The following is a 26146-nucleotide window of genomic DNA, read 5'->3' as shown; positions in this document are numbered from 1 at the left end:
GTCTTTTCCAATGAGTCAGCTCTTCACATCAGGTGGCCAAAGTATTGGAGTTTCAGCTTCAAAACCAGTCCTTCCAATGAATATTCAGGACTGATAATAAAGAGAGCCACAAAAGGAAGTTCTACTCTAGACGTTCTTTTCATAATTTTTTTTTTCACTGATATCAACAGATGATTCAGAGGCGGACGAGAATTATCTCAAATGTTCCCATTTTACCTAAGAAGTAAGTACTTTGCTTATTTTGTCATTTATACTTCTACATTTACTAAAAAGGGAGAACTGAAATCATATAAACATAAATATATTCATGCAAAATTAATTTATAATAAATTATATATTTTCTATTACTTTATTTGACTATAATATACCATGGAAGCAAGATTCAGTAGGAACTTTTTTTAGTGGTCTTATAATTTAGTTTGCTAATTTGGGAGCAGATTTTTAATTTTATTTTTAAAGAATATCAAAGAATTCAGATTGTCATCTTCAGTGGTTCATACTGAAATGTTCAATTGTCTTTTATGTCAAAAAGTTTTTTCTTCAATGAACGGAAATTTCTGCCTATAATTTAAGGCCACTTACCTTATTTAGAATTTGATGTTGACAGAGAAATGGTGAACAGCCTTCTTATAATGACCGTTTATATATTAGAGCCAATTATTTAGTCACCTCTGAGCCCTCTTGTCCTCCAGATTGGATATTTGTAAATTCTTTAGCTTTTTCTGATAGGATTTATCTACAATTGTCTCTATATCAATCTCTCTCTCTCTCTTTCTCCCTCCATTTCTCTCTCTGTCTCTCTATTCTTTGCTTAATTATCCTCAACCTCTTAAACTTCACATATTCCATATAAGATGATCATAACCATTAGTAGTTATTTTCCAGACTTCAAACCTTTCTTTTTTATTTGTATGCCGGTGCATTACTTATTTTAAAACACTGCATTTTCTCATTCAGGGAAAATCTCTAACTTTAGTATATGCCCAAAGACTGTAACCCAAATCTTATTTCCTATTGAAACAGTGGCATAATAGCAATTAGCTAAAGAAAGTATCCTGATCGAGTGGAAAGAGCATGAGTTAGGAAAAACAAGATGAGAATCCCAGCTCTGACACCTAGAAGCCGGAGAATACCATTAAACTCCCTGGGATTCTGTTTACTCTTATGTAAATTGAAGACAATAATATCTACCTTACAGGGATAGGAGATTTAATGAGATAATTATGTGGATGTTGAGTGGCAAAATAAACTCTCAAAGAACTACTTTTCCTACTACTAGTATTATTGCCATTATATACCTGACCAAAAGCCTACTGTCCAACTGTTTTAAGAAATGACCACAAGTGCTAGTGAATCAATATATATCATACACCAGAAACAATACAGTATGCACAAATGTGTCAAAGAGGACAAAATAGCAATGTTATATTCATTTGATAGCCTGTATGTAGTAGACAGTAAACAGAGAAAGCGGAGGAGGCTGAAAAGAAGGATATGTTTAAAAGAATAGGAGCTGGGGAAGCTTACAGAACAGGAGGCTGATTGTGCCTGAGGCTGGAGGCTACAGAGACAGTAGGAGAGGCGCTGAGTTGATAGGAAAGGGTCCCAGGTGGTCCAGGGCTGGGGGTCAGGCCACATGTGACAGAAGCCATTAGGAAGCAGAGTGACTGGGTGACATGATCTTCCTTCCCCCCTAGAATTCACATGGAATTATGTCTGAAACGCTTTAATCCTATTTCAAGTACCAAGTCTTTTTCCTAATTCCTATAAACAGATGGGATCTTTCCCTCTGAAACACCACACTGTTTTGCTTATATTGCTTTTCTGACATTTATTTTAACTCAGTAAATACTTATTGAGTGCCTATGAGTACTGGAAAACAGTGAAAAACACAGAGATCTCTCCCTTTATGAAGCTCACACTCAGTGGGGGGAAGTGGGAAACCAGCTTGCATAATAACCAGAATAACAAGTAAATTGTATTGTACATATGAAAGTGATCAAATAGTATGTGGATCAGAATAAGAAAAATGAATGAAGAAAATGAGTGAGGTTATCAGCTGGCATTTTAAGTGGGCAGTATCTCTGAAAAGATGACATTAAAATAAAGTTTTCAAGAACAAGTTTAAGTTAGAACTAACTATGATGACATCGAGAATAACAACATTCCCAGATCAAAGGTCCTAGTGTGGGAGGGAGTTTAGTTGCATTTCATGGAAAGTAGGAGAGTAGATCAGGATTACCTTGAGTGAAGGGACAATAAGAAGAAGAGGTAAAGTCAAGAGGGATAAGAGAATAAGGGTCAGAGACCTACGGAGGACTTGGGAAGACTATGGTGAGAGGCAATCAGGTAGGACCTCATGGTCATTGTAAAGACTTTGTCTTTTATTCTCATTTTGGTGGGAAGTCATTGCAGGGTTTCTAGCAAAGTGGGACTATCTGGCTTAAATTTTACTGTCCCAGACAGCAGACTGGAAGGCAATGTCCCAGGGTGACTGCCTTGCCAAAAGCAACATGGGAACGTGGGTGTGGATCTGGGAAGACAGGGAGGAGGTGTGGGAGGCAGGGGGCCATGCAGCTCCTGTGACCCAGAAAGGTGTGTATTCCAAGGAGTAGGGAGAAAGGACAATTCATGAATCAAGACGAAATGATGAATCATAACCTTTGTGGTGATCATCTTGAAATATATGAAAATATCAAATCACTATGTTGCGTCAAAGAAACTAACATGGTGTTGCATGTCAATTATACTTCAAAGACAAACTCATAAAAAAAGAGATCCGATTTGTGGTTACAAGGGGAAGTGGGTGAGGATTTGGATGAAGGTAGTCCAAAGGTGCAAATTTTCTCCTTATGTCATGTTACCAAATAAATAAGTTCTAGGGATGTAATGTACAACGAAGCAGAGAGATCTTTAAGACACTATTGTGGCAAGACAGTAGTTTTTCAGACCAGTGTGGCCACAGTAATGGTGGGGTGTGTGCTGTGTGCTAAGTCGCTTGAGGTGTGTCTGACTCTGTGACCCCATGGACTGTAGCTCACCAGGCTTTTCTGTCCATGGGATTCTCCAGGTAAGAATACTGGAGTGGGTTTCCATGCCCTCTTCCAGGGGATCTTCCAGACCCAGGGATCAAACCCGTGTCTCTTATGTCTCCTGCATTGCCAGGCAAGTTCTTTACTACTAGCACCACCTGGCAATGGTTGAGAACAGGTCAAATTCTGGAAATATTTTACAGCAGACACAGTAAGATTTCCTGACAAATAGGATGAGAAAAAGACAGAATCAAAGGTGGGCTAAGAACTTGGAGTTGCCATTCAATGGAATGGCTCATATAATAACTTGTCTTGAAATATATTTATTTCTGAAAAGTTTTATATATAAGAGCCTGAAATTTGGAGTTACATAGATCAGACTTCAGATACTGCTTGTTCATTTGCTGGATGTCTAACTCTGAGGAAATCACTGAAATTCTTAATTCTGAGTTTCCTCATCAGTGAATATGAGAGTCTTAAGTAAAATGAGTTAAAACACCAAATCCCAAGTTTTTTGTGTAGAATAAATGGGAAAATACATGCAAAGCATTTCACAAAATGCCTCGTACCTAATAAATGCTTGTTAAATGAAATATATGCTTTACTATGACTCTTAGTATAATTACTTTTTAAATTTCGTATGTTTTAAATCTGCTATTGGGTTATATTCTTGAAAGAAGGCACCATCCTATTATTATTGCTATTGTCATTATTGTTTTTCTACAGAAACACTCTGTCCTCTGTGTAGAGTCAGTATGTACTCTCTCACCATACTAATTGTGGCCTGGCTGACATGATGATCTGGATGGGGAACCTGGTATCAAAAGGGACAAAAGAGGCACATGGCCGATTGGCCTTTTCATGGTCACTTTTAAAGATGATAGAAATTATACATATTTTCCTCTTTAGCCATGCAAGAATTTTAAACTTTAAGTCTGCAATATGTTGGTAGAATAACAAAAGTTGAATTTCCACTGCCCCATTTTTTTAATTCGTATTCACTATGACCCCTTGTGGGTTTGTCCTGCTTGTCAATTCTTTCCTTTTACCCTATGTAATTTCATTTGATCTCTAAAGTATATCAAATGAGATATAAGAATTGCTGAAATGTGTTCTTGTTTTTAAAAGACCCTCTTTAAGTCATTTGAAATCTGCTCCTCTCTCCCAAGCTTGTAGCAATACTCTCCAACTTGGCACCATATGTAAATTTAATGAGCATTCACTCACTTTCATCATCCAGGTCATTGGGTCATTGATTCTTATTTCCCTTTGTGCTTTTAGAGTAAAGAGACTATTTCAATCCATCTTTTCCAGTCTTCCTATCTATGGATAGTATTTTCCTGTTTCCACTGCATTTTTAGGATAAAAGTATCCTCATTTTCAGCTTATGATTAAATTGGAAAATTGGCTATTTCCCAGGATGTAATTGCTCTCTTTCTCTTTTGTTTTGAAATACTAGTTTTCATTTTTTCTCTACCCATTCTGAAAATATATATGCAATTTTAGGAGTTTTATTTTTTATTTTAATATTGGCCTTGAAACTATCTATATTTAACATTGTTTTCTTCAAAAGCACTCAGTTCTAAAATTCAAATCCCAAAAAATCAGTATCTGATTTGTTGGTTCCTAATCTGTATTTCTCTATAATCTTCTCTACCCCAGTAATACAGTTCTGTTTAAGAAGTTATTTAAAGTGCAATAAAATTACTATGCAGGAAAAATAACAATAAAACAGAAGTGGGAATAATTAGAATAATTATTAAGGGAATAATTACAAGAGATGATAAGCCAACAAAGCACTGATACAATGAGAGGTTGACTGATGGCAGAGGTTAATGTAGCCTAGTAACAGGGATCTTCAGGGAGAAGAGCAAAGATGAGAAGCGGCAAGAAGTCTTTATTACAAGTCAAAAGAAAAAAATGTTCTACATGCTACAAATCTAGTTGCTACAATCTTTTCTGAAATGTCCAGATCTATCACATTATTTCCATCTCTCCCATACCTACAGAAATATTCTTTCTAGAATACAATTTTAATTATGTTACTTCTATGCTTGAAACTTTTCATTAGTTCCTCTTGGCCTGGTAGATAAAGTTCAGACTTCTTAGTATTGCATAACATGTCCTACAAGTTCTTACCAGCTTACCTCCTCAGCCTGCTGCTGCCCCAAATTCTCACTATGCTCTGATCATGCTGAATTCCTTGATGTTCCACTCAATCACCACTGTGTTCCTCTTCTGGACTAACTTTACAGAATGGTCCTTTTTTGCCATTTGGTCACTCCTCTTACCCTTACCTTCATGACTCTATGTACCTTATATATATTTCTGTCATAACTCCTAAGATTCTGAGTTTGGCATCCATTACTTTTATCTAGCCATCATTTTCTTTTGGAAACCCTACTTCAGGTGATCCCAGTGGACCTACCACTTATATGACTTATCTCTCCCACCAGAGGATGAGCTCATAACCCATGCTAGCCATTCAGAATATTCATAGGGACTGTCCATCCCATGGACATAGGGATTGGCCAATAGTGCTCTGTCACTTAACAGAACAAATCACAGCTTTGGGGAGAAACAGATGCAGATTCTTTTGTGATAGAGGCTCTTTCCTGAGCTCATTAGGATCACAGGTTCAAGGACTCTATCAGCCTAAACATGTTTAGACCTCCTACCTAAAAATCATCTGGAAATTAATCAACGGCAAAGATCCAAGAAGTCAATGGAAAGAGATTTCTGATGACATTGTTAAAATGCCTGAATTTGATAATTCCTAACATAATAACATCTGATATTAAGAAGAGGTGGCAAGAATACACAGAAGAACTGTACAAAAAAAGATCTTCATGAACCAGATAATCACGATGGTGTGATCACTCACCTAGAGCCAGATATCCCGGAATGTGAAGTCAAGTGGGCCTTAGGAAGCATCACTATGAACAAAGCTAGTGGAGATGATAGAATTCCAGTTGAGCTATTTCAAATCCTAAAGATGATGCTATGAAAGTGCTGCACTCAATATGACAACAAATTTGGAAAACTCAGCAATGGCCACAGGACTGGAAAAGGTCAGTTTTCATTCCAATCCCAAAGAAAGGAAATGCCAAAGAATGCTCAAACTACTGCACAATTGCACTCATCTCACACGTAGTAAAGTAATGCTCAAAATTCTCCAAGCCACGCTTCAGCAATACGTGAACTGTGAACTTCCAGATGTTCAAGCTGGTTTTACAAAAGGCAGAGAAACCAGAGATCAAATTGCCAATATCTGCTGGATCATCAAAAAGGCAAGAGAGTTCCAGAAACACATCTATTTCTGCTTTACTGACTATGCCAAAGCCTTTGACTATATGGATTACAATAAACTGGAAATTTATGAAAGAGATGGGAATACCAGACCACCTGACCTGCCTCTTGAGAAACCTGTATGCAGGTCAGGAAGCAACAGTTAGAACTGGACATGGAACAACACACAGGTTCTAAATAGGAAGAGGAGTACGTCAAGACTGTATATTGTCACCCTGCTTATTTAACTTATATGCAGAGTACATCATGAGAAATGCTGGGCTGGAGGAAGCACAAGCTATAATCAAGATTGCTGGGAGAAATATCAATAACCTCAGATATGCAGATGGCACCACCCTTATGGCAGAAAGCAAAGAACTAAAGAGACTCTTGATGAAAATGAAAAAGGAGAGTCAAAAAGTTGGCTTAAAGCTCAACATTCAGAAAACAAAGATCATGGCATCCAGTCCCATCACTTCATGGCAAATAGTTGGGGAAACAGTGGAAACAGAGACTTTATTTTGGGGAGCTCCAAAATCACTGTAGATGGTGACTGCAGCCATGAAATTAAAAGACACTGACTCCTTGGAAGGAAAGTTATGACCAACCTAGACAGCATATTAAAAAGCAGAGACATTACTTTACCAACAAAGGTCCATCTAGTCAAGGCTATGGTTTTTCCAGTAGTCATGTATGGATGTGAGAGTTGGACTATAAAGAAAGCTGAGCACCTAAGAATTGATGCTTTTGAACTGTGGTGTTGGAGAAGACTCTTGAGAGTCCCTTGGACTGCAAGGAGATCCAACCTGTCCATCCTAAAGGAGATCAGTCCTGGGTGTTCATTGGTAGGACTGATGCTGAAGCTGAAACTCTTAATACTTTTGCCACCTGATGCGAAGAGCTGACTCATTTTAAAAGACCCTGATGTTGGGAAAGATTGAGGGCAGGAGGAGAAGGGGACGACAGAGGATGAGATGGCATCACCGACTCAATGCACATGAGTTTGGGTAGGCTCTGGGAGTTGGTGTTGGACAGGGAGGCCTGGCGTGCTGCAGTCCAAGGGGTCGCAAAGAGTCGGACACGAATGAGTGACTGAACTGAACTGAGCTGAACTGAACAACATCTCAGACTTTCCAGTTATTCAGTTGACAAATTTTTATTGCTTAAGATGACTTGAGTTATGTTTCTACATTTAAAATGGAGACATTGATGTTAATGCTCAAATATTACTGCCCTGACTAATTTATTTGCTATTCCTCCTTTGTGTCTCACGTGCATGCGTGCTTAGGTCGCTTCAGTTGTGTTTGACTCTTTGCAACCCACCAGGCTCCTCTGTCCATGAGATTCTCCAGGCAAGAGTACTGGAGTGGGTTGCCATGCCCTCCTCCAGGGGATCTTCCCAACCCAGGGGTCAAACCAGCGTCTCCTGAAATTCCTGCATTGCAGGTAGATTCTTCACTGCTGAGCCACGGGGGAAGCCTCTTTTGTGTCTTACTGACTGTTATATCCCTAACACTCAGGACACAGAGCCTGGAACATTACTTGGGGTTTACAAATGACTTTGGAATGAGTGCTCCAGCCATGTATATTGATCAAATATGATAGTGTTTAAGAATATTGGCTCTAGAATCTGATTTCCTGGGAAACATATCCTTGGATTGCCCATGATCAATATCCTCAACTTTAAAGTGAGGATCATGGAAATAACAACCCCTAAAGGGGATTATGAGAATTAAATGAGTTAATGAAAGTATAGAGTTAATACACTGCCTAGCACAGAGGAAGCATTCAGTAAGCGTTAGCAGTTGATGTTCTTTTTGACTGTTCAGTTATCAGTAATATCTGTCATACACACCCTAGAATGACACAGGATATCCATTCCACCCCCAGAGTTAAGTTCGTTATTGTATATTCCCCACATACTAAGTTGCTTATAGAATGAGCCTGAGAGAAGCCAAACTGGAGAACTAGTCTAAAGCACTAAAAATACATTAAGGCCTGATATAAAGATTAGCAAACCAAAGCCTTTGAGATTACAGCCAGATTTTTCTGAGCTTTGTTTTTCCACATTCACATTGAAGATTATTTTTCAGACATGCCAGCAGGTACCTGGCCTATGTTTTTTAACTACATTTTTACAAGTTTGATTTGACATCATGTGGGTGAATCCAAACAATGAGCACCCATCAATAAAGCATGATGAACAAGTAGACAGAAAATCAATAAGGATGTAGAGGACTTGAACAATTCTATCAACTAAGTTGACCTAATTGGCATTTATAAAACATTCCAGACAAAAGTGGGATAGACATTCTTTTGAAGTGCAAACAGCAACAGAGACCAAATTCTAGGCCATGAGATAAGCCTCAACAAATTTAAGAAGATTCAAGTCATACAGAATATACTTCCCTGACCACAACAGAATTAAATAAGAAATGAAAACAGAAAATTTTCTGGAAAAACTTCAAATAACCCATGGATCAATTACTAAATCAAATGGGAAATAATACCATAAAGTTAATGAAAATGAAACCTCTATATATCAAAAGCTTGAGAATACCCTAACCAGTACACTTAGGAGGAAATTGATAAAATAAACACCTGAACTATAACAGATGAAAGGCCTCCAACTAATGACCTCAGTTTGCACCTTAAGAAACTAGAAAAAAGAACAAACTAAATCCAAAGTATATAAAAGAAGGAAATAATTAGAGCGGAAATCTATGACATAGAAAGTCAGACCAGAAATCAATTAAACTAACAGCAGATTTTTTTTCAGAATAAAATGTGTAAACTTCTAGCTAATCAGGAGAATACACAAAAATTAACAATCTGGAATAAAAGAGGTGATATTATATGATATTAAAAGAATAATAAAAGAATATAACATTTAAATCTTTATACCAATAAAATAAATATATTAGGCAAAATGAGCCAAAAAGTATCTTATTGAGAGAAAATAAAAAGGCCCTAAATTAGTGGAAAAGTGTATGCTATTCATGGGTCACCCATTACTGCTAAGGTGTCAATGCTCCCAAATCATTATATAAATACAGTGCAATTCCTGTAATTATAGCAGAATTTAAAAGAAATTTCAAAACATTCTAAAATTCATATAGAAATTCAAGAAATCAAGAACAACCAAAAGAGCTTTTAAAAAGAAGGACAAAATTGGAGGACTAACAATCATTTCACTGCTTATTAAAAACTACAGTCATCAAGATTATGTGGTACTAGCACCAAGATAAATAAATATATCAATAGAATAAAATAAACAGTCCAGAAAAAAGACCCACACATAGATAGCTCACTGATTTCAACAAATGTGCAAAGGCAAATCATTTCAAGAAATGATTCTTGAAAAAAATGAATACCCATATTCAATAAAAAGGAAAACATTCAATTCAAACTTCATGCTATATTCAAAAATTGACTCCATTCAAAATTAGAATATAGATCTAAATATAAACTGAGAACTATAAGACCTCTAAGAAAAAACAAAGGAATAACCTTCATGGCCTTGAATTAGCCAAACTATGATACCAACAGCACTATCAATTAAAAAATATGGTAAAATGAACTTAAAATGAAAATAGTTTGCTTTTAGAAAGATACTGCTATGAAAATAAAGAGTAGGTCACAAATTTGGAAAACCATTATTTTATATCATGTATATGATAACCTATATTCAGAGTATAAAAATTCTCAAAATTCAATAATAAGAAAACAATCCAGGAGGAGAAGGGGACAGCAGAGGATGAGATGTTTGGATGGCATCACCAACTTGATGGACATGAGTTTGAGCAAGCTCTGGAAGTCGGTGATGGACAGCGAAGCCTGGTGTGCTGCAGTCCATGGGGTTGCAAAGAGTCAGACATGACAGAGTGACTGAACTGAACTGAACTGAATCCAATCTAAAAAAAAATGGGCAAAGGATTTGAACTGACATTTCACCAAGGAAGATATATAAAAGAAAATATGCAAAGGAAAAAAATGATCAATATCATTAGTCATTAGGGGAATGTAAATTAATAATCACAATGAGATACCATTACAATATCTAAAATTAAACAAACTGATTATATCTAGTTTGTGTTGGTGAAGATGTAGGAAAAAGTAGAACTCTGGTACACTTTTGATGAGACTTTACCTTGATACGGGTTTCCCTGGTAGCTCAGACGGTAAAGTGCCTACCTACAATGCAGAAGACCCAGGTTCATTTCCTGGGTCGGGAAGATCCCCTGGAGAAGGAAATGGCAACCCACTCCAGTACTCTTGTCTGGAAAATCCCATAGGCGGAGGAACCTGGTAGGCTGCAGTCCGTGGGGTCGCGAAGAGTCGGACACAACTGAGCGACTTCACTACACTACACTACACTACCTTGATACATTGGTTCAACTACTTTGGAAAACAGTTCAGCAGTATCATAAAACATTAAATATACCTATCGTCATCTGAATATTGCAGATAATCACCCAAGAGAGGCAAAGTGCACACATACAAAGACCTGCAAAAATATTCATGGTAGCTTTATTTGTAACAGCTCCAAGCTAGGAAAATCCAAATATCCTGGTGAATGAACAAATTATATTACATCCATATATTCTACAACATGAATTGTACCTCAAAATCATGATATTGGGTGAAAGGAAGGCAGACAGAAAGGAAGGGAGAGTGTATACTACATAATTCTATTTATATAAAACTCTAGAAAATACAAATTAATCTACAGTAAAAAGTTGATCAATGGAAGAGTGAGGAGGGATGAGAGGAGGAATTACAAAGAAGCATGAGGAAATTTTTGATGAATGAGTCCATTAACTTGATTGTGGTGATATTTTCACTATGTGTACATATGTTAGAACATATTAAATTGTACCTTTTAAGCATTATAGTTTATTGTATCTTAACTATTTCTCAATACACTTAATTACAAAGAAAATGTTTTCCTTGAGAAGTCTTCATTGAAAATGGATAGATACTGAAGTCACTCAGTCGTGTCCGACTCTTTGTGACCCCATAGACTATAGCCTACCAGGCTCCTCCCTCCATGGGATTCTCCAGGCAAGAGTACTGGAGTGGGTTGCCATTTTCTTCTCCAGGGAATCTTCCCAACTCAGGGACCGAACCTGGGTCTCCCACATTCCAGGCAGACGCTTTAACCTCTGAGCCACCAGGAAAGCCCCTATCATCAATTAAAAGCACAGTAAGGATAGCATTTTCAGTGATAGTTAAGTATAATGACATATGACTAGAATGAAGACAACCTCTCTCAATGATGAAAAGCTAAAAACCTTTCCTCTAAGATCATGAATAAGACAAGGATGCCCACTCTTGCCATTTCTACTCAACATGGTACTGGGAGTCCAAGTCATAGAACCTAGATGAGAAAAAATTAAATAGATAAAAGCCTTCAATTAGAAAAGAAGTAAAATTATCTCTGTTTATAGATGGCATGTTATTTTATATTGAAAACCCTAAAGACTTCACAATAAATACAAACTGTTACAACTAATGAATTAATTCACTGGAAGTATAGGATACAAAGTCAACATATAGAAATTAGCTGTTTTCCTAAACACTAACAATGAACTAGCTGAAAGAGAAATTAAGGAAGCAATCCCATTTAGAATAGCATCAAAAGCAATAAGATACTTATAAATAAACTGAACCAAGGAAGTAAAAGATTATACACTGAGAACTATGAGATATTGGTGAAAGTAACTGAAGAAGACACAAATGAATGGAAAGATATCCTGTGATCTTAGACTGAAGAATTAATACTGTGAAAATCTCCATTCTACTGAAAATGATCTACAAATTCAATACAATCTCTATTAAAATTCCATTTTTCACAGAAATAGACAAAAATTATCCTAAAATTTGTATGGAGCCATAAAAGACCCCAAATAGCAAAAGTTAACCTGAGAAAGAACAAACTTGGAAGCATCGTCATTCCTGATTTTGAGCTATATACAAAGCTACAGTAATAAAAACAGTATGGTACTGGCAACAGGTACATGGAACCAGTGGAGCAGAACAAAGATTCCAGATATAAGTCATAAATACGTGGTGAACTGACTCTTGACAAGATCACTAAGAACACACAAAGAGAAAGATTAGTAACTTCTATAAATGATGTTGGTAAAACTGGACATCTAGATGCATAAGAAGGAGACTGGACTCTTCTCTTACACCACTCAGATAACTTGAAATGGGTCACAAATTTAAATGTAAGATGAGAAACCATAAAACTCCTAGAAGAAAATATAGGGGGAAAAGATGCTTGACATTGGTCTTGCATGCATGCTTTGTCACTTCAGTCATGTTTGACTCTTTGCAACCTATGGACTATAGCCCACCAGGCTCCTCTGTCCATGGAATTCTCCAGGCAAGAATACTGCAGTGAGTTGCCATGCCCTCCTCAAGAATATCTTCCTAACCCAGGTGTCACGTTTCTCGTCTCCTGCATTGGCAGGCATATTCTTCACCACTAGCACCACCTGGGAAGCCCAACATTGGTCTAAGCAATGATTAATCAGATACAAGACTAAAAGCACAGCCCATAAAAGTTAAAGTAAACCAATTGGCTACATCAAACTAAAGAGCTTTGGCACAGCAAAGCAAATAATCAATCAATTGAAAAGACAACCTGAAGAATGAGAGAAAACATTAGTAAATGACATATATGATAAGGGGTTAATATCCAAAATACATATAAAAAACTCATACAACTCAATTGCAAAAATAATAATAATAATAGAATTTAAAAATGGGCAAAGGACCTGAATAGACATTTTTCCAAAAAGACATACAAATGTCCATCAGTTACATGAAAAAATGCTCTACATCATTAATCATCACCAAAATGCAAATCAAAACCACAAGATATCACTTCATACCTATGATGGCTATTATCAAAAAAGCAAAAGATAACACATGCTAACAAGGATGTGAAGAAAAGAGAATCCTTATATAGTGTTAGTGGGAACATAAATTGGTATAGCCATTGCAGAAAACACTATGGAGGTTCCTAAAGATATCAGAAATCAGATGACCATATGATCTTGCAATCCCAGTCCTATATTTTCAAAGGAATTTAAACCAGTATCTTCAGAAGATATCTGCACACCCATGTTCCTTTATTCCTTTCAGCATTTTCTATAATAACCAAGATATAAAAACAATCTAAAGTCTTTCAACAGATAAATGGGTTAAGAAAATGTGATATATATATATAATTAAATTTTATTCTGTAATAAAAAGAAGGCAATTCTACCATTTTTGACAACATGGATTAACCTGAAGGTCATTATGCTAAGTAAAATAAGTCAGAGAAAGACAAATATTAATACATATGTTATGTGTTAGGTATATATGAAATCTAAAAAAAAAAAAAAGCCAATTTCATAGAAACAGAGAATAGAATGGTGGTTTCCAAGGACTAGGGGAATGGGTAAATGGGGTGATATAAGTCAAACTACAAATTTTCACTTACAAGAAGAATAAATTCTAATACTCTAATATATAGCACTGTGACCACAGTTAATAGGACAATGTTATATACTTGAAAGTTGCAGAGATAGATCTTAGGCATTCTCACTTCCCACTTCCCAAAAATGTTAGGTGAGGTGACATATGTGTTAATTATCTTGATCTTGGTAATCACTTCAAAATATATATGTATATCAAGTCATCACATTGAATACTTTAATTATACACAATTATATTTATCAGCTATTTCTCAAAAAAAATTAAAAATAAAGATACATGGCTAGAGGCAAATAAGCCAGTGCCTTTCTGATGATGGTCCTGAGCATCCTGGCTCAGTGTGCTCGTGATCACATTTGTAAATTGATAAGCCTTCGCACCAAAATGTAGAGAGGTAAAATAATAATCATTGTGAATTCTTTCTTTCCTACTGTTTTCAGTCAGCCTTCTTGATTAAATTCAAAATTACTCAAATATATGAAATCTGGAATAAATGTTAACTTACATGTAAAAGCACATCTATTAACATATTTAATCAAAATAATATTTTCCTAATATTATCATACAGAATTAAAATTGGTATTTACAAATACTCTTTTGGAATTGGTAGTTAGGTGGGAAAAAACTAGACATGTCTCCAACTTTATCTCAAGCTAAGTTAATAAGTTTTCTACATTATATTTTAGGAATCAGTATAGTTGAATGAATCAAATTTGCAAAGCTAGCCAAAAACATCATATATAAAAATTAATATACACTTTATTTAATTTGTAAAATAAATACATTAACACTACATAATTTAAATATGGTTATACACTTTCACTTAGCTTTATAAAGTATCAAAAATATCCTTTTTGAGCCAATGCAATGATCAGTGACTTCAAAAAGATATTTTCTAACACAACTGGCATCTTTACACATTATAGCAAACAGTATTAACAACTAACAATTAACTGTTAATTAATAGTTAATTAACTATTAACTATCAACAATTAATGATCATTGACACAGTCATTTCCTGGATGTAAAACCAAATATTCAAATTAGTGCACCAAAGAAATCTCATGAATCACTGTTTGATCTCTAGTCATAAAGAGAATAACTTGTTTTTCAGGAAGAATATTAGCAACTTATTTTCAAACTTAAACATTATTAAATCAATAAAGCATATAGAAATCCCAATAAATGCAATCCAATTTATACAAAGACAAAGTAAATTTTAAAACTATTTTAACAAGTATTAAGTGGCTGTTAAGTTTTTAACGGGCTTCCCTTGTGGCTCAGCTGGTAAAGAATCCACCTGCAAAGTGGGAGACCTGGGTTTAGTCCCTGGGTTGGGAAGATCCCCTGGAGAAGGAAAAGGCTACCCACTCCAGTATTCTGGCCTGGAGAATTCCATGAACTGTACAGTCCATTGGATCACAACAAGTCAGACACGATTGAGTGACTTTCACTTCCACTTCAAGTGTTTACCGCTGAGACATAGGTGCTTCTATTAAAATTAGAAAAACTAAAGGATAGAGATATAAGGAAAAATTCTAATACAAGTAACAATGGAAAAAAAATTCATAATATATCTTATTTCTACAGATGTCTAGTCATTGGTCCTAAATCTTTGCCATTCAAAATCTATTCTTTAGGATTTCATTTATTATGCTTATTATCCAGGAAACATGGTTAATTTCCCAAATCAACCTTAAATAATGTTTATAAAATACATATGTCATGTCACTGCCTATACCCATTTGTAGCAGCCAATCAAAAAGTATTAGGGGCACAGGTGGGAAATAATTTGTCACTTCATAGGTCAGCTGTCTTATTAATAACAATAAAACCTGACATTTACATAATGCCGTCTGTACAGCAGCTTCATATCAACACTTCAAACATTTATCTCATTAATACTTCCAATATTTCTATGCATTATTTGGCAAACATTTTACTGGTTTATAAAGCAAAACCCTAACTCATAAAATGACATGAACCTAGTGACTATATTTTCTCACAATCCATTTCTATCCGCCAAAGCGAGGAGAAAAATATATATCTAGCATGAAAGAATTTGGCCAGGAGAGTGAAATACCCAATTGGCAATTGGGTCTTATCTATTCCCACCTTTTTATATGCGATCCAGTCAAACACCCTGTCAATATCTGTTGCCCGTAGCACTTCCTGTGATACTGGATGGGAACTGGCTAAGCCGTCAAGCAGCATCACTTCATGTAGAACATCCGTCAGAAACCTCTGTTTTTCCTGCAATACAGGAGGTGGAACATCATGGTGATTCATGGTTATGACAGAATATGGGTGACAATATGAACTGAATGCATGTTGCTGAATTGATGGTGCTCATCAGCCTACTAGATAAGACTTAACTATAAAGAGAAACCAATAAATAAAATGTCCCTTAAGTCACTCTAAAATAAAAGTGGCTGATTTGAGCACAACATGAAACAAAACCAATGAGCTACAATAGGCCCTAAGTAGATAGAAACAATGGGCTCTGTGTTTTAACAGTGGTTAAAGCAAATTTGGAGAGTGGGTACATAAATGAAACTGACTCAGCTTGCTTATGGGTTTCCCTGGTGGCTCAGATGGTAAAGAATTGGCCCACAGTGAGGGAGACCTGGGTTCAACCCCTGGGTTGGGAAGATCCCCTGGAGGAGGGCAAGGCAACCCACTCCAGTATTCTCGCCTGGAGAATCCCATGGACAGAGGAGCCTGGTGGGCTACAGTCAATGGGGTCGCAAAGAGTCAGACACGAGTGAGTGACTAAGCACACACGGCATGTTTATATGTTCTGCAAGGTCAAATCTAAAATTCCAGCCCCAAATAACCTTTCTAAAGTTAATTCAATACAAGAATAATAACTAAATCTCAGAATTCCAGTACTATTTGTTATTTCTAGTCCATTCAACAACACATTCTCTTTCTGTTCCTTACCTCCATTCTCTCTGTCTCACTTATTCTCTCTCTAATACACATATGCATACACTTATTTTCTAAAAGAACTTCAGGAGACCACCACATATAATGAGGCGACGCATTATTGACAACAAACTGTAATATCTCGGGATGTGATACGTGAATTCAGAAAGTAGAGAGCAATAGGCATTAACAATTCATTACCATAAAAGTTGTGAAAGCAGACAAAAAATCGTGAGACTTCTGTGCATTGATGAGACATTAGTATTTGCTCTAATAAAAGCTGACTTGTTATGTTAGAAATTGAAAAAAAAAGAAAAGAAAAAGTGCTTCTCTGTTGTTTTTGCTTTAAGAAGTCTGCTTTAAAGAAACAGCTTGGGTTCTGTTAACAAAAATGCTGGCAGTTATCAGCCTGCCTAGCCTACTGCCCTCATTGAGGGAGGAGGAGAGAAAAAGAAGTTGCAAGAGATAACAAGAGCTAAATAGCCCCTGGATAGTTGGGACCTGAGGAGTATCTTACAGAGATTAAAGACTGCAGTGCTTTAATTGCTCTAGCTAATTCTGAACTCATTCCTGGAGCCTCCAAATTTTGGGCCAGCAGAGAAACTGCTTTATTTCTGAGTGAGCTGTAATTTCAAGCTAAGACTACACCAATTCTGGATTTTAAAAATTGGAAATGGAGAATAAATATACTAAGAAAAGAATGGTTAACTAAGCATATGTATGTATATTAATTTAAATCTGGCTTTAAAAACATTTTTGTTCATCATCACTTGCTCAATAATTTAGTATGTTTAATCAATTTAACTAGTCATCCAAGTATCACTGTAAGGTCTATTTTCTAATAGCTTATTTTTATAGTCTGTGGACTTTATATTTAATTTCTTTGGTCCTTATTTTTCATCTAAGAATTTCACATCAGGGCTCCATCAAAAAGGGCTGTGTTGCAGTGACTGAACCAAAAGTCACTCTGAGTATCAGAAAGATACTTCAGACCCTAAGAGACTACAATAAAAAATACAAACTTATAATGAATTAAGTGACAAGGATTACACAAAATAATACTGTATTTCTTCTTAAATTGAGTTCCTAATTCAAGATGAATTAAGGAGAGTGAAATTGGACCTTGTGATTTAAAAATTTTAATTAAAAAACTGGCATTTACATTGCCCATTTTAAGTCCACAGAAAGCAAAGACAAAATCTCAGACAAATGGCCTAGATTTAGAGGATAAGAGAAATTCATTTCCAAAACAAGAATTTTAAGTAGATAGGCAATCTTGTTACTCATTTAATTTTAAAATGCATGTTAAAGCTATTTGATACTGGAATTAATGAGGAATTATGGAATATATAATGATACTTCAACTTGACAACTGAACATATTTATTTATAAAAACCACCAACTGAAGATGTGATGTCCATTCGGAAGATCAAATACTCAACTCTTCAAATAATAATTGTTTGCTCCATTACATCACTCAAACATCTGATCAAAAATCACAGTGCAAAATGAAAACCTTAACAGAATGATTTATTTTAACCTTAGTTTTTAACATTTAGAAACAACAAATACATATTAGTCAATATCAAAATTTAGTCAACATAACTTGGCTTTCTGGAAATGACATTTTGTTAAATGGTATAAAGTAAATGATCATGTAATTATAAAAATGAAATCTAAGATAATTTTCAAAAATGGAGATCCAACCAGGCCATCCTAAAGGAAGTCAGTCCTGAATATTCATTGGAAAGACAGAGGCTGAATATTTTGCTCCAATACTCCAGTACTCCAAGATTGACGCTCCAATACTTTGGCCATCTGGTGCGAAGAACTGATTCATTTGAAAAGACCCTGACACTGGGAAAGATTGAAGGCAGGAGGAGAAGGGGGTGACAGAGGATAAGATGGTTGGATGGCATCACCGACTTGATGGACATGAGTTTGAGCAAACTCCCGGAGTTGGTGATGGACAGGGAGCCCTGGCGTGCTGCAGTCCATGGGGTCGCAAAGAGTAGGACACAACTGAGTGACTGAACTGAACTGAACTGAATTGAAACTATACTTATATATTTATATAATAATAATGATATATTACTTCATGCTTCTGGAAAAAAAGAAAAACAAGCCTTTGGTCAGTGGAACTGAAAAAAGGAGGGTTTAAATTGAGCAGTTTTGAGTCATTAGCAAAAAATTCATCTCTACATTTTTGGAGAGAATGATACTGTCTGATTGAGAAAGGGGGCATTAAAAGAGATTAAGATTTTAAACTTAGTTTATTTAATCTGGAATCAAGATTTCATCTGGAATCAAGAGTGCCAGGAGATATATCCATAACCTCAGATATGCAGATGACACCACCTTTATGACAGAAAAGCGAAGAACTGAAGAGCCTCTTGATGAAAATGAAAGAGGAGTGAAAAAGTTGGCTTAAAACTCAACATTCAGAAAACTAAGACCATGGCATCCAGTTCCATCATTTCATGGCAAAGAGACAGGAAAACAAGGGAAACAGTGACAGACTTTATTTTGGGGGGTTCCAAAATCACTGCAGATGATGACTGCAGCCATGAAATTATAAGACACTTGCTCCTTGGAAGAAAAGTTATGACCAACCTTGACAGCATATTAAAAAGCAGAGACATTACTTTGCCAACAAAGTGCGTCTAGTCAAAGCTATGGTTTTTCCAGTAGTCATGTATGGATGTGAGATTTGGACTATAAGGAAAGCTGAGGACCTAAGAATTGATGCTTTTGAACTGTGGTGTTGGAGAAGACTCTTGAGAGTCCCTTGGACTGCAGGGAGATCAAACTAGTCAATCCTAAAGGAAATCAGTCCTGAATATTCACTGGAAGGACTGATGCTAAACCTGAAACTCCAATACTTTGGCCACCTGATGCAAAGAACTGACTCATTGGACAAGATCCTGATGCTGGGAAAAACTGCAGTCAGGAGGAGAAGGCGAAAACAGAGGATGAGATGGTTGGACGGCATCACTGACTCCATGGACATGAGTCTGAGCAACCTCCGGGAGTTGGTGATGGACAGGGAGGCCTGGTGTGCTGCAGTTCATGGGGTCTCAAAGGGTCGGACACAACTGAGCAGATGAACTGAACTGAAAAGAGATTAAAAGAGAGAGAAGGAAAAAAAGAAAAAAAAATCCTAGCAAAAGACATTCACAAAGCTCAGAAGAGAGAATAACTTAAATTGAGGGGAAAAAAGGAAAATTCTAACCAGAGGCAAATGCAATTTAACAAAACTAGAAAGAGTTTCCAAGAGAGAGGTACTATATTTTTTATAAAATATCCATGTCACTATAAAATAAGAAATATTTTTACTTTGTCAGTCCCTGGCAAGGGCCCTCCCTCCTTCTCCTCCTTATCAATGACAAAAACAGCTACAGCAAAAATTGCTAACAACAGTCAATTGCTAACTGTTTATGTGAGACTGTGAAAGTTTAAAAATAAAGCAAAAGAAATCCTGGGTCTTATGTGAAATAAAAGAACAAACAAAAGTTAGCCACAGTGAATGAAATAACAGTTTTATCTCATAGACTAGAAATGCTAAAAAATTTTGAGACAAAAACACAGTAAAGTATAATTACTGATGGAAAGCTTAATGGAGGATGTAGAAGTGAATATGATCCTTGAAGTAACTTTAAAGCTGTGTGCATGTGTGTGTGTTTGTGTGCAGGGAAAAATATATTCAAGGTGTATAGTCAATAGTTTTTATTTTACTCGATATTTTAAGGACACTGTGACAGCCCATTCTACAACTTTTAAAATGCAGAATAGGTAAAATGGAGAACTTTAAAATCTGTTAACAAGTTTATTGTTAGCAGTAACAATAAATCCTACCATTCTGATACAGACACTTCTTAGAGAGGTTATATGCATGCCTAAACTTAAGCAGTCCCAATAATACTGAATATGTGTATCAATTTGTGCTGAACTATTTTCAAAAATACATTGCGTTTGAATTTTTGGAGAACAGTGTAAAAGCCTTTTCAGAAAAGTAAAATGTGAACGAATGCACAGAGTTGAGAATAACACATGGAAAAGAAGGTCACTATTATTTTATTCATACATTCATTTAAAAAATATGTTAAATTCCTACACAATGCCAGATACTGAACTGTGTTTTGGGAATAAATACATGACTAACATCTCATCCTCAACCTTAAAGAACTCAAGACCAGAAGAGAAAATACAAGAGAAAGATAAACAGCTAACTGCATTATAGTAAGATGGGTGTTATAAAACATTAAGTATGAAATGATTAATTAGTTCAGAAAAGGCTTCACAGAGGAGGTGACATTAAAGTGGGCTATTGAAGGATGAAAGTCTACTCAGATGAATGGTGAAAGTAACTTAAAAGAGCAAATCCAGGCAGAGGAAACATGGGGGGAAAAAAGCCAGTCCGTTTGAATCTTAAGTTATCAGGTTGAAGGTTTGGTCTTAATAAATAGGCAGTAGCAGATATAGTGACAAAATAAAAGGAGTGTTTCAGGAAAATTAACTTATCTGAGGTATACAGAGTGGCTGATATATGCAGAAATGAGAGGCAGGAATTGGTTATTGTACTAAGGGATATGTGATTACTGAAGAGCAGGTGTTACTGAAGAACTTTTGAATCTGAGAGAGACTTTGAATGAATGATCAAGTGACACTGATGCCTTGGTCCTAGTGTTAAACAGGAAGTCCTAGCAAATAACTTCATGGAATGATTTGTTGGAGTTTTAAAAGATTTTAGATTGATAGAATTTTTTTAAAAGGTAGGGGGCATGCAACTGACAGAAATGGAGGAGTGGAGGAAGTGTGGTTTGGAGGTCAAGCTAAAAAGATCAGTTTCAGACATGCTGCAAGGAATGTGACAGTGAACTTTTAGAAAGCAATGTGCCACAGGCAACTCAAAGTAAAAGCCCAGGTCTAAGATACCAGGCAAGTCCTAGACAACTTTTGGCAATAAATAGCAATATGTATAAAAAAAATGTAACTAAAGTCTCAGAAAGAACCAACTCTTTTAAAAAAAATTTTCTTACAATACTAACATTTCATATACTGGTTATTTAGTAGTATATATGGAGCAAATTATTAAGAATTCTTATCACAGACACACTTGAAAAATTAGTTCCTTGATATCCACAAATCAAGGCTTCTGCCTGAATATGTCAAGATCTGAATAAGCCTGATCTAGTCATAGTCATGGTGATGGGGGGAAAAGAGAAAGTACAGTTGGAATGGAGGGCTGTTGGCAAGTTCCTTTGAAGAAAGGGTGACTAATTTTAGTGAAGAGCAATACCAGACAGACATTTTGACTCATCATCAGAAGAGAAAGAAAAAAACTAATCAAATAATCTGATTTGAAATCAATGAAAGTCAGCTATATCAAAATAGACAAAGAGATGAGAGCCAATTCAAGAAGTAGTGAGGTACTTATAGGCAAAAAAGAGTGGGAAAAAATTCTCCAGGAAGACATGGGTTACATCAGAACAGTCGCAAGGACTGAATTTTATGTTTTAATTTAATCTTTATTAAAATAATTTTAATGCTTATTTTTAAATGATTTGAAATGTTGTGTTAGTTTCTGCTGTGCACAAAGTGAATTAGTTATGCATGATCTTTTTTAGGTTTTCTTCCTATATGTGTCATTACAGAGTGTTCAGTAGTGTTCCTTGCACTATACAGTAGGTCCTTCCTAGTTATTTATTTTAAATGCAGTAGTATGTATGCGTCAGTCCTAGTCTCCCATTTTATCCCCCCTTACCTCCTGGTAGCCATATGACTCTGTTCTGTGAGTAAGTTTATTTGTACCATTTTTTAGATTTCACATATCTAGGAGGAGAGATCTGAAATAAATGGCTCTTTCAGTATTCCTTAGAGAAAAGACGGGAACACTGCTAGAAAGCTGATGACAGAGTCCTAGACTGGAAAAAAAAAATCTGCCATTCACTTAACTGTCTGACCACAAGCAAGGTACTCAGTCTTTTCAGACCTCAGCACACTCATTTGTAAACATGTGTGGTTGTGAAGATTGAGTAAGATAATTTGTTCTACAAATATTTGTTGAGCACCTGCTATATCCCATGTGGTATACCCGGTTCTGAGCATAAAAAGAAAGACATGAATCCAACTTCGGAGATTTTATACTAGTAGAATGAGAGACAAAGATGAAGACAAATATTAATAACACCTGCCAGATAGACAAATAGAAATAGGTTCAGAATATGATGTGACCTCATAGGGAAGGCGTCATTTCTTCCGCCTGGAAGAAGGAAGGAAAGCTTCTGAACTGATAGTTTGAGTTGAATCTTTAAGGATGATTGGAGTTTTCTAGAATATAGTAGAAAAGGGCATTTTGGACAGAAAGAAAAAACGCGGGTATATGGGGAAAGTCATGGAGATTTGAAACAGCCTGGCCTATTTGGGGGGCTCCAGAGTTCTCTGTGGCAGAAGGCAGGGAGTATGATGGGTAAATGAATAGTGATTAGTACATAGAGACAGACAAGAACAAAATCAAGATCCTCAATGCCAGTTAGGAAACCAGAATTAAGAAGTGACATCATCAGACATATATTTAGAGAGATGACTATGAATACCTGAAGGTGGACTGGAGGGAGGTGCAACTCAAAACAAAATAGGACAATATTGCACAATTACGCACAAACAGCATGAGATACGGGCTTTACCTCTGTGATCACAAAGCATCTACAATTTAGCTCCATTTTGTGATGACCAAGGGTGAACAAACATGGTATTTACTTTCAAATTCCAGAATGTATGAATCAAATACAGATTTAGACATAAATATAGACATAGGCATAGATATTTAGATATGTATGTAGATACACATATAGATAAGCAAATAGATACAAGTATTTCCTTTTTCAGTGTTTTCATTTGTTTATTTAAAGCAATGTTTTATTCCAGGTTTAATGTTGACAATATCCTCTTGAACATAGATAAAGGTACTTTTCTAATCCATAGTGTCAAATGAACAAGAATATCTGACAAAAATCATTTGAACAATACAATCTAATTCCATTCGTTTTTACTGAGGGTTTTGTATACGCAACCTTCATGTGTTAAGGCTGGAGAAACAAATGCATTTGGGACACAATTCCTAGCTCCAAGCAACTCCCTTTATGATGGGGAAAATAGATACATGTACAACACATTAGTGCTATTTGATGGGTAAAGGATTGGCAGCCAAGCAAAATACTACGGGAGCAGAGAATAGAGTGAAAGTTTGGGTGAAAGTGATTTCAGTGTCTGTGAAAATGCTGACTCAGTTGCCGCTGATCCATCACAAACAGAAGAAAGAAGCTATGTCATTCATAGTTTGTGTCTTTGGAAATCTATACTACCATAAGATAAACACTTTCAAAACTTCACAGGTTGAACAAAATGCCACATGAGCCATTACTAATCCGAACCTCCTGCTTACACAAAACTAGAAAAAGGGATATACCTAGTAGTGCATATTTTGGCTCTTCACTCCTGTTCTTCATGACTTACTCAAATCAGGACAAATATAAGGATAGGAATGTAATCAAAAATTCAAGTAAGAAAAACAAGCATATTGGAGGAAGATATTCATCAGGTTTTATTTATGTGATATTGTATCTCTGTGACTTTGCAATTAACATCTTTTGTAGACACATAACACAATGTCATATTTGTAAGCATCAGAAATTATTTGGATTTCAAGTGTCTTAAATATTAAAATAATTTTATTCTATAAGTTTATATTTCAACATACTTTTATAAAGTTCTAAAATGTCCAAAATTTTTTTTAAGATTTACTCAGTTTAAAGTTAGCTAGATATACTTGTGAAATATTATTCACTATTTAGCTGATTAAAATTAACATTTTGTAGGTATCTAAATTATACAATAAATGAAATAAAACTAAAGATGTAGTGAAAATAAGTGTTGCTTCTATATAACATTCTTTAAAAAAATCAACATTTCAAAATCTCATGTTTAAATACACATGCCTAAGATGTTGATAAACATTTTTATGTGCAGATTGTTAAAGCAGTCCACTTAAAGTCAAACTTACGTAAACACACATACATTAAATAGGCATTAAGTCATAATTTTATAAATAATTACCATTAATACTTATAATGAAACAAGCACTGCACTGAAAATTTTACTTCTGTATTCATTCACATAACTTTTTACAGAAACTTTTTACACACACAGAGTTATCTGAGGACATCTCTGTTGTTTAGTCGCTAAGTCGTGTCTGATTCCTTGCAACCCCATGGTTTCCCTGTCTTTCACTATCTCCTGGAGTATGCTCAAACTCATGTCCATTGAGTCAGTGATGCCATCCAAACATCTCATCCTCTGTCACCCCCTTCTCTTCCTGCCCTCAATCTTTCCCGGCATCACGGTCTTTTCTAGTGAGTTGGCTCTCCACATCAGAAATGGCCAAAGCATACAATATTATTCTGTAATTTCACATAAGCCTTACAATAAGTAACCAAAATTGTCCTAATGTTCTTATTTCTTTTAACCATTAACCGCATTTCGTCCACTGCCAAGTGACAAACACTTTAAGATACCTTAGTCAATGCAGTAACTAAAAGAGCAATTAAATCTGTACAAGACTATTTTGGATCACTTTCTAAGGCTCTCATAACCCCAAATAACCCCTTGCACATGTTTTTATGAACTGATATACTCCCAAACACGATTAACATAAAGAAAGTGCCTTAAACTGTGAGTCTCTTCAAAGACTACACCCTTCAGTTGACTTATGTTTCGTTTGTAACATCCAGGCTGAACATGTCATGTCCCATATTATCCAAGACATGACACAGTTAAGAGGAAATGCTAAGATGAAACACAAAATGGACTGCATTGTATTCAACCAAATTCTAAACCTTCTGCATACTTAGTCAAGAACCTTTAAGATAGAGCAATATTGACATGGCAGAAGTCACTATCAATTGGTCATTTATATATTTATTAATTATGATAATCGTGGGTCTTACAGAATAACCTTGAATGTGCTTCAAATAATGTCAATCACAGTAATAATTATGAACAGTTTGTCTAATTACATCGCTCATTCTGATTCTAGCAGCCCCCCAAAAATCACTGTGAACAATCGCCATATGCCGCGGGCTTTTACATAAACCTCTTAAAATGTTCATATCATTTTAGCTTCCCTTTATTTTTTAGGATTTCTTGACTTTTTTTTCCTTCTGTTTTCTTTCAAACACTTACCCAACATAGTTTTACATGTTTTTTAATCTCAATATCCCCTTTATTTATAATTAAATGAATGAGTTCCTATATGATATAAACACTGTTACAATCTTTCATAAATTTTGATGTCTTTCATTTCATAAATTTTTGTTAACTTTTGACCAGACTTTTATTATTGATTACCT

The 26146-nt window shown here is 35.6% G+C and overlaps 1 protein-coding gene across 1 annotated transcript in view; it reads right to left on the bottom strand.

Moving 5' to 3' along the window:
- TRHDE (thyrotropin releasing hormone degrading enzyme) overlaps positions 1-26146 on the bottom strand; it is a 419920-nt gene that overhangs the window by 147314 nt on the left and 246460 nt on the right. The window contains exon 6 of the mRNA XM_061121911.1: positions 15927-16064. Coding sequence (XP_060977894.1) covers positions 15927-16064 — 138 coding nt within the window. The remainder of the gene's footprint in view (positions 1-15926; positions 16065-26146) is intronic.

Source organism: Dama dama, chromosome 3 (genome assembly GCF_033118175.1).
Source record: "Dama dama isolate Ldn47 chromosome 3, ASM3311817v1, whole genome shotgun sequence".
Taxonomy (NCBI): domain Eukaryota; kingdom Metazoa; phylum Chordata; class Mammalia; order Artiodactyla; family Cervidae; genus Dama; species Dama dama.
The sequence above is the reverse complement of the archived record's forward strand: the minus strand, read 5'-3'. Positions and strand labels throughout refer to the sequence as shown.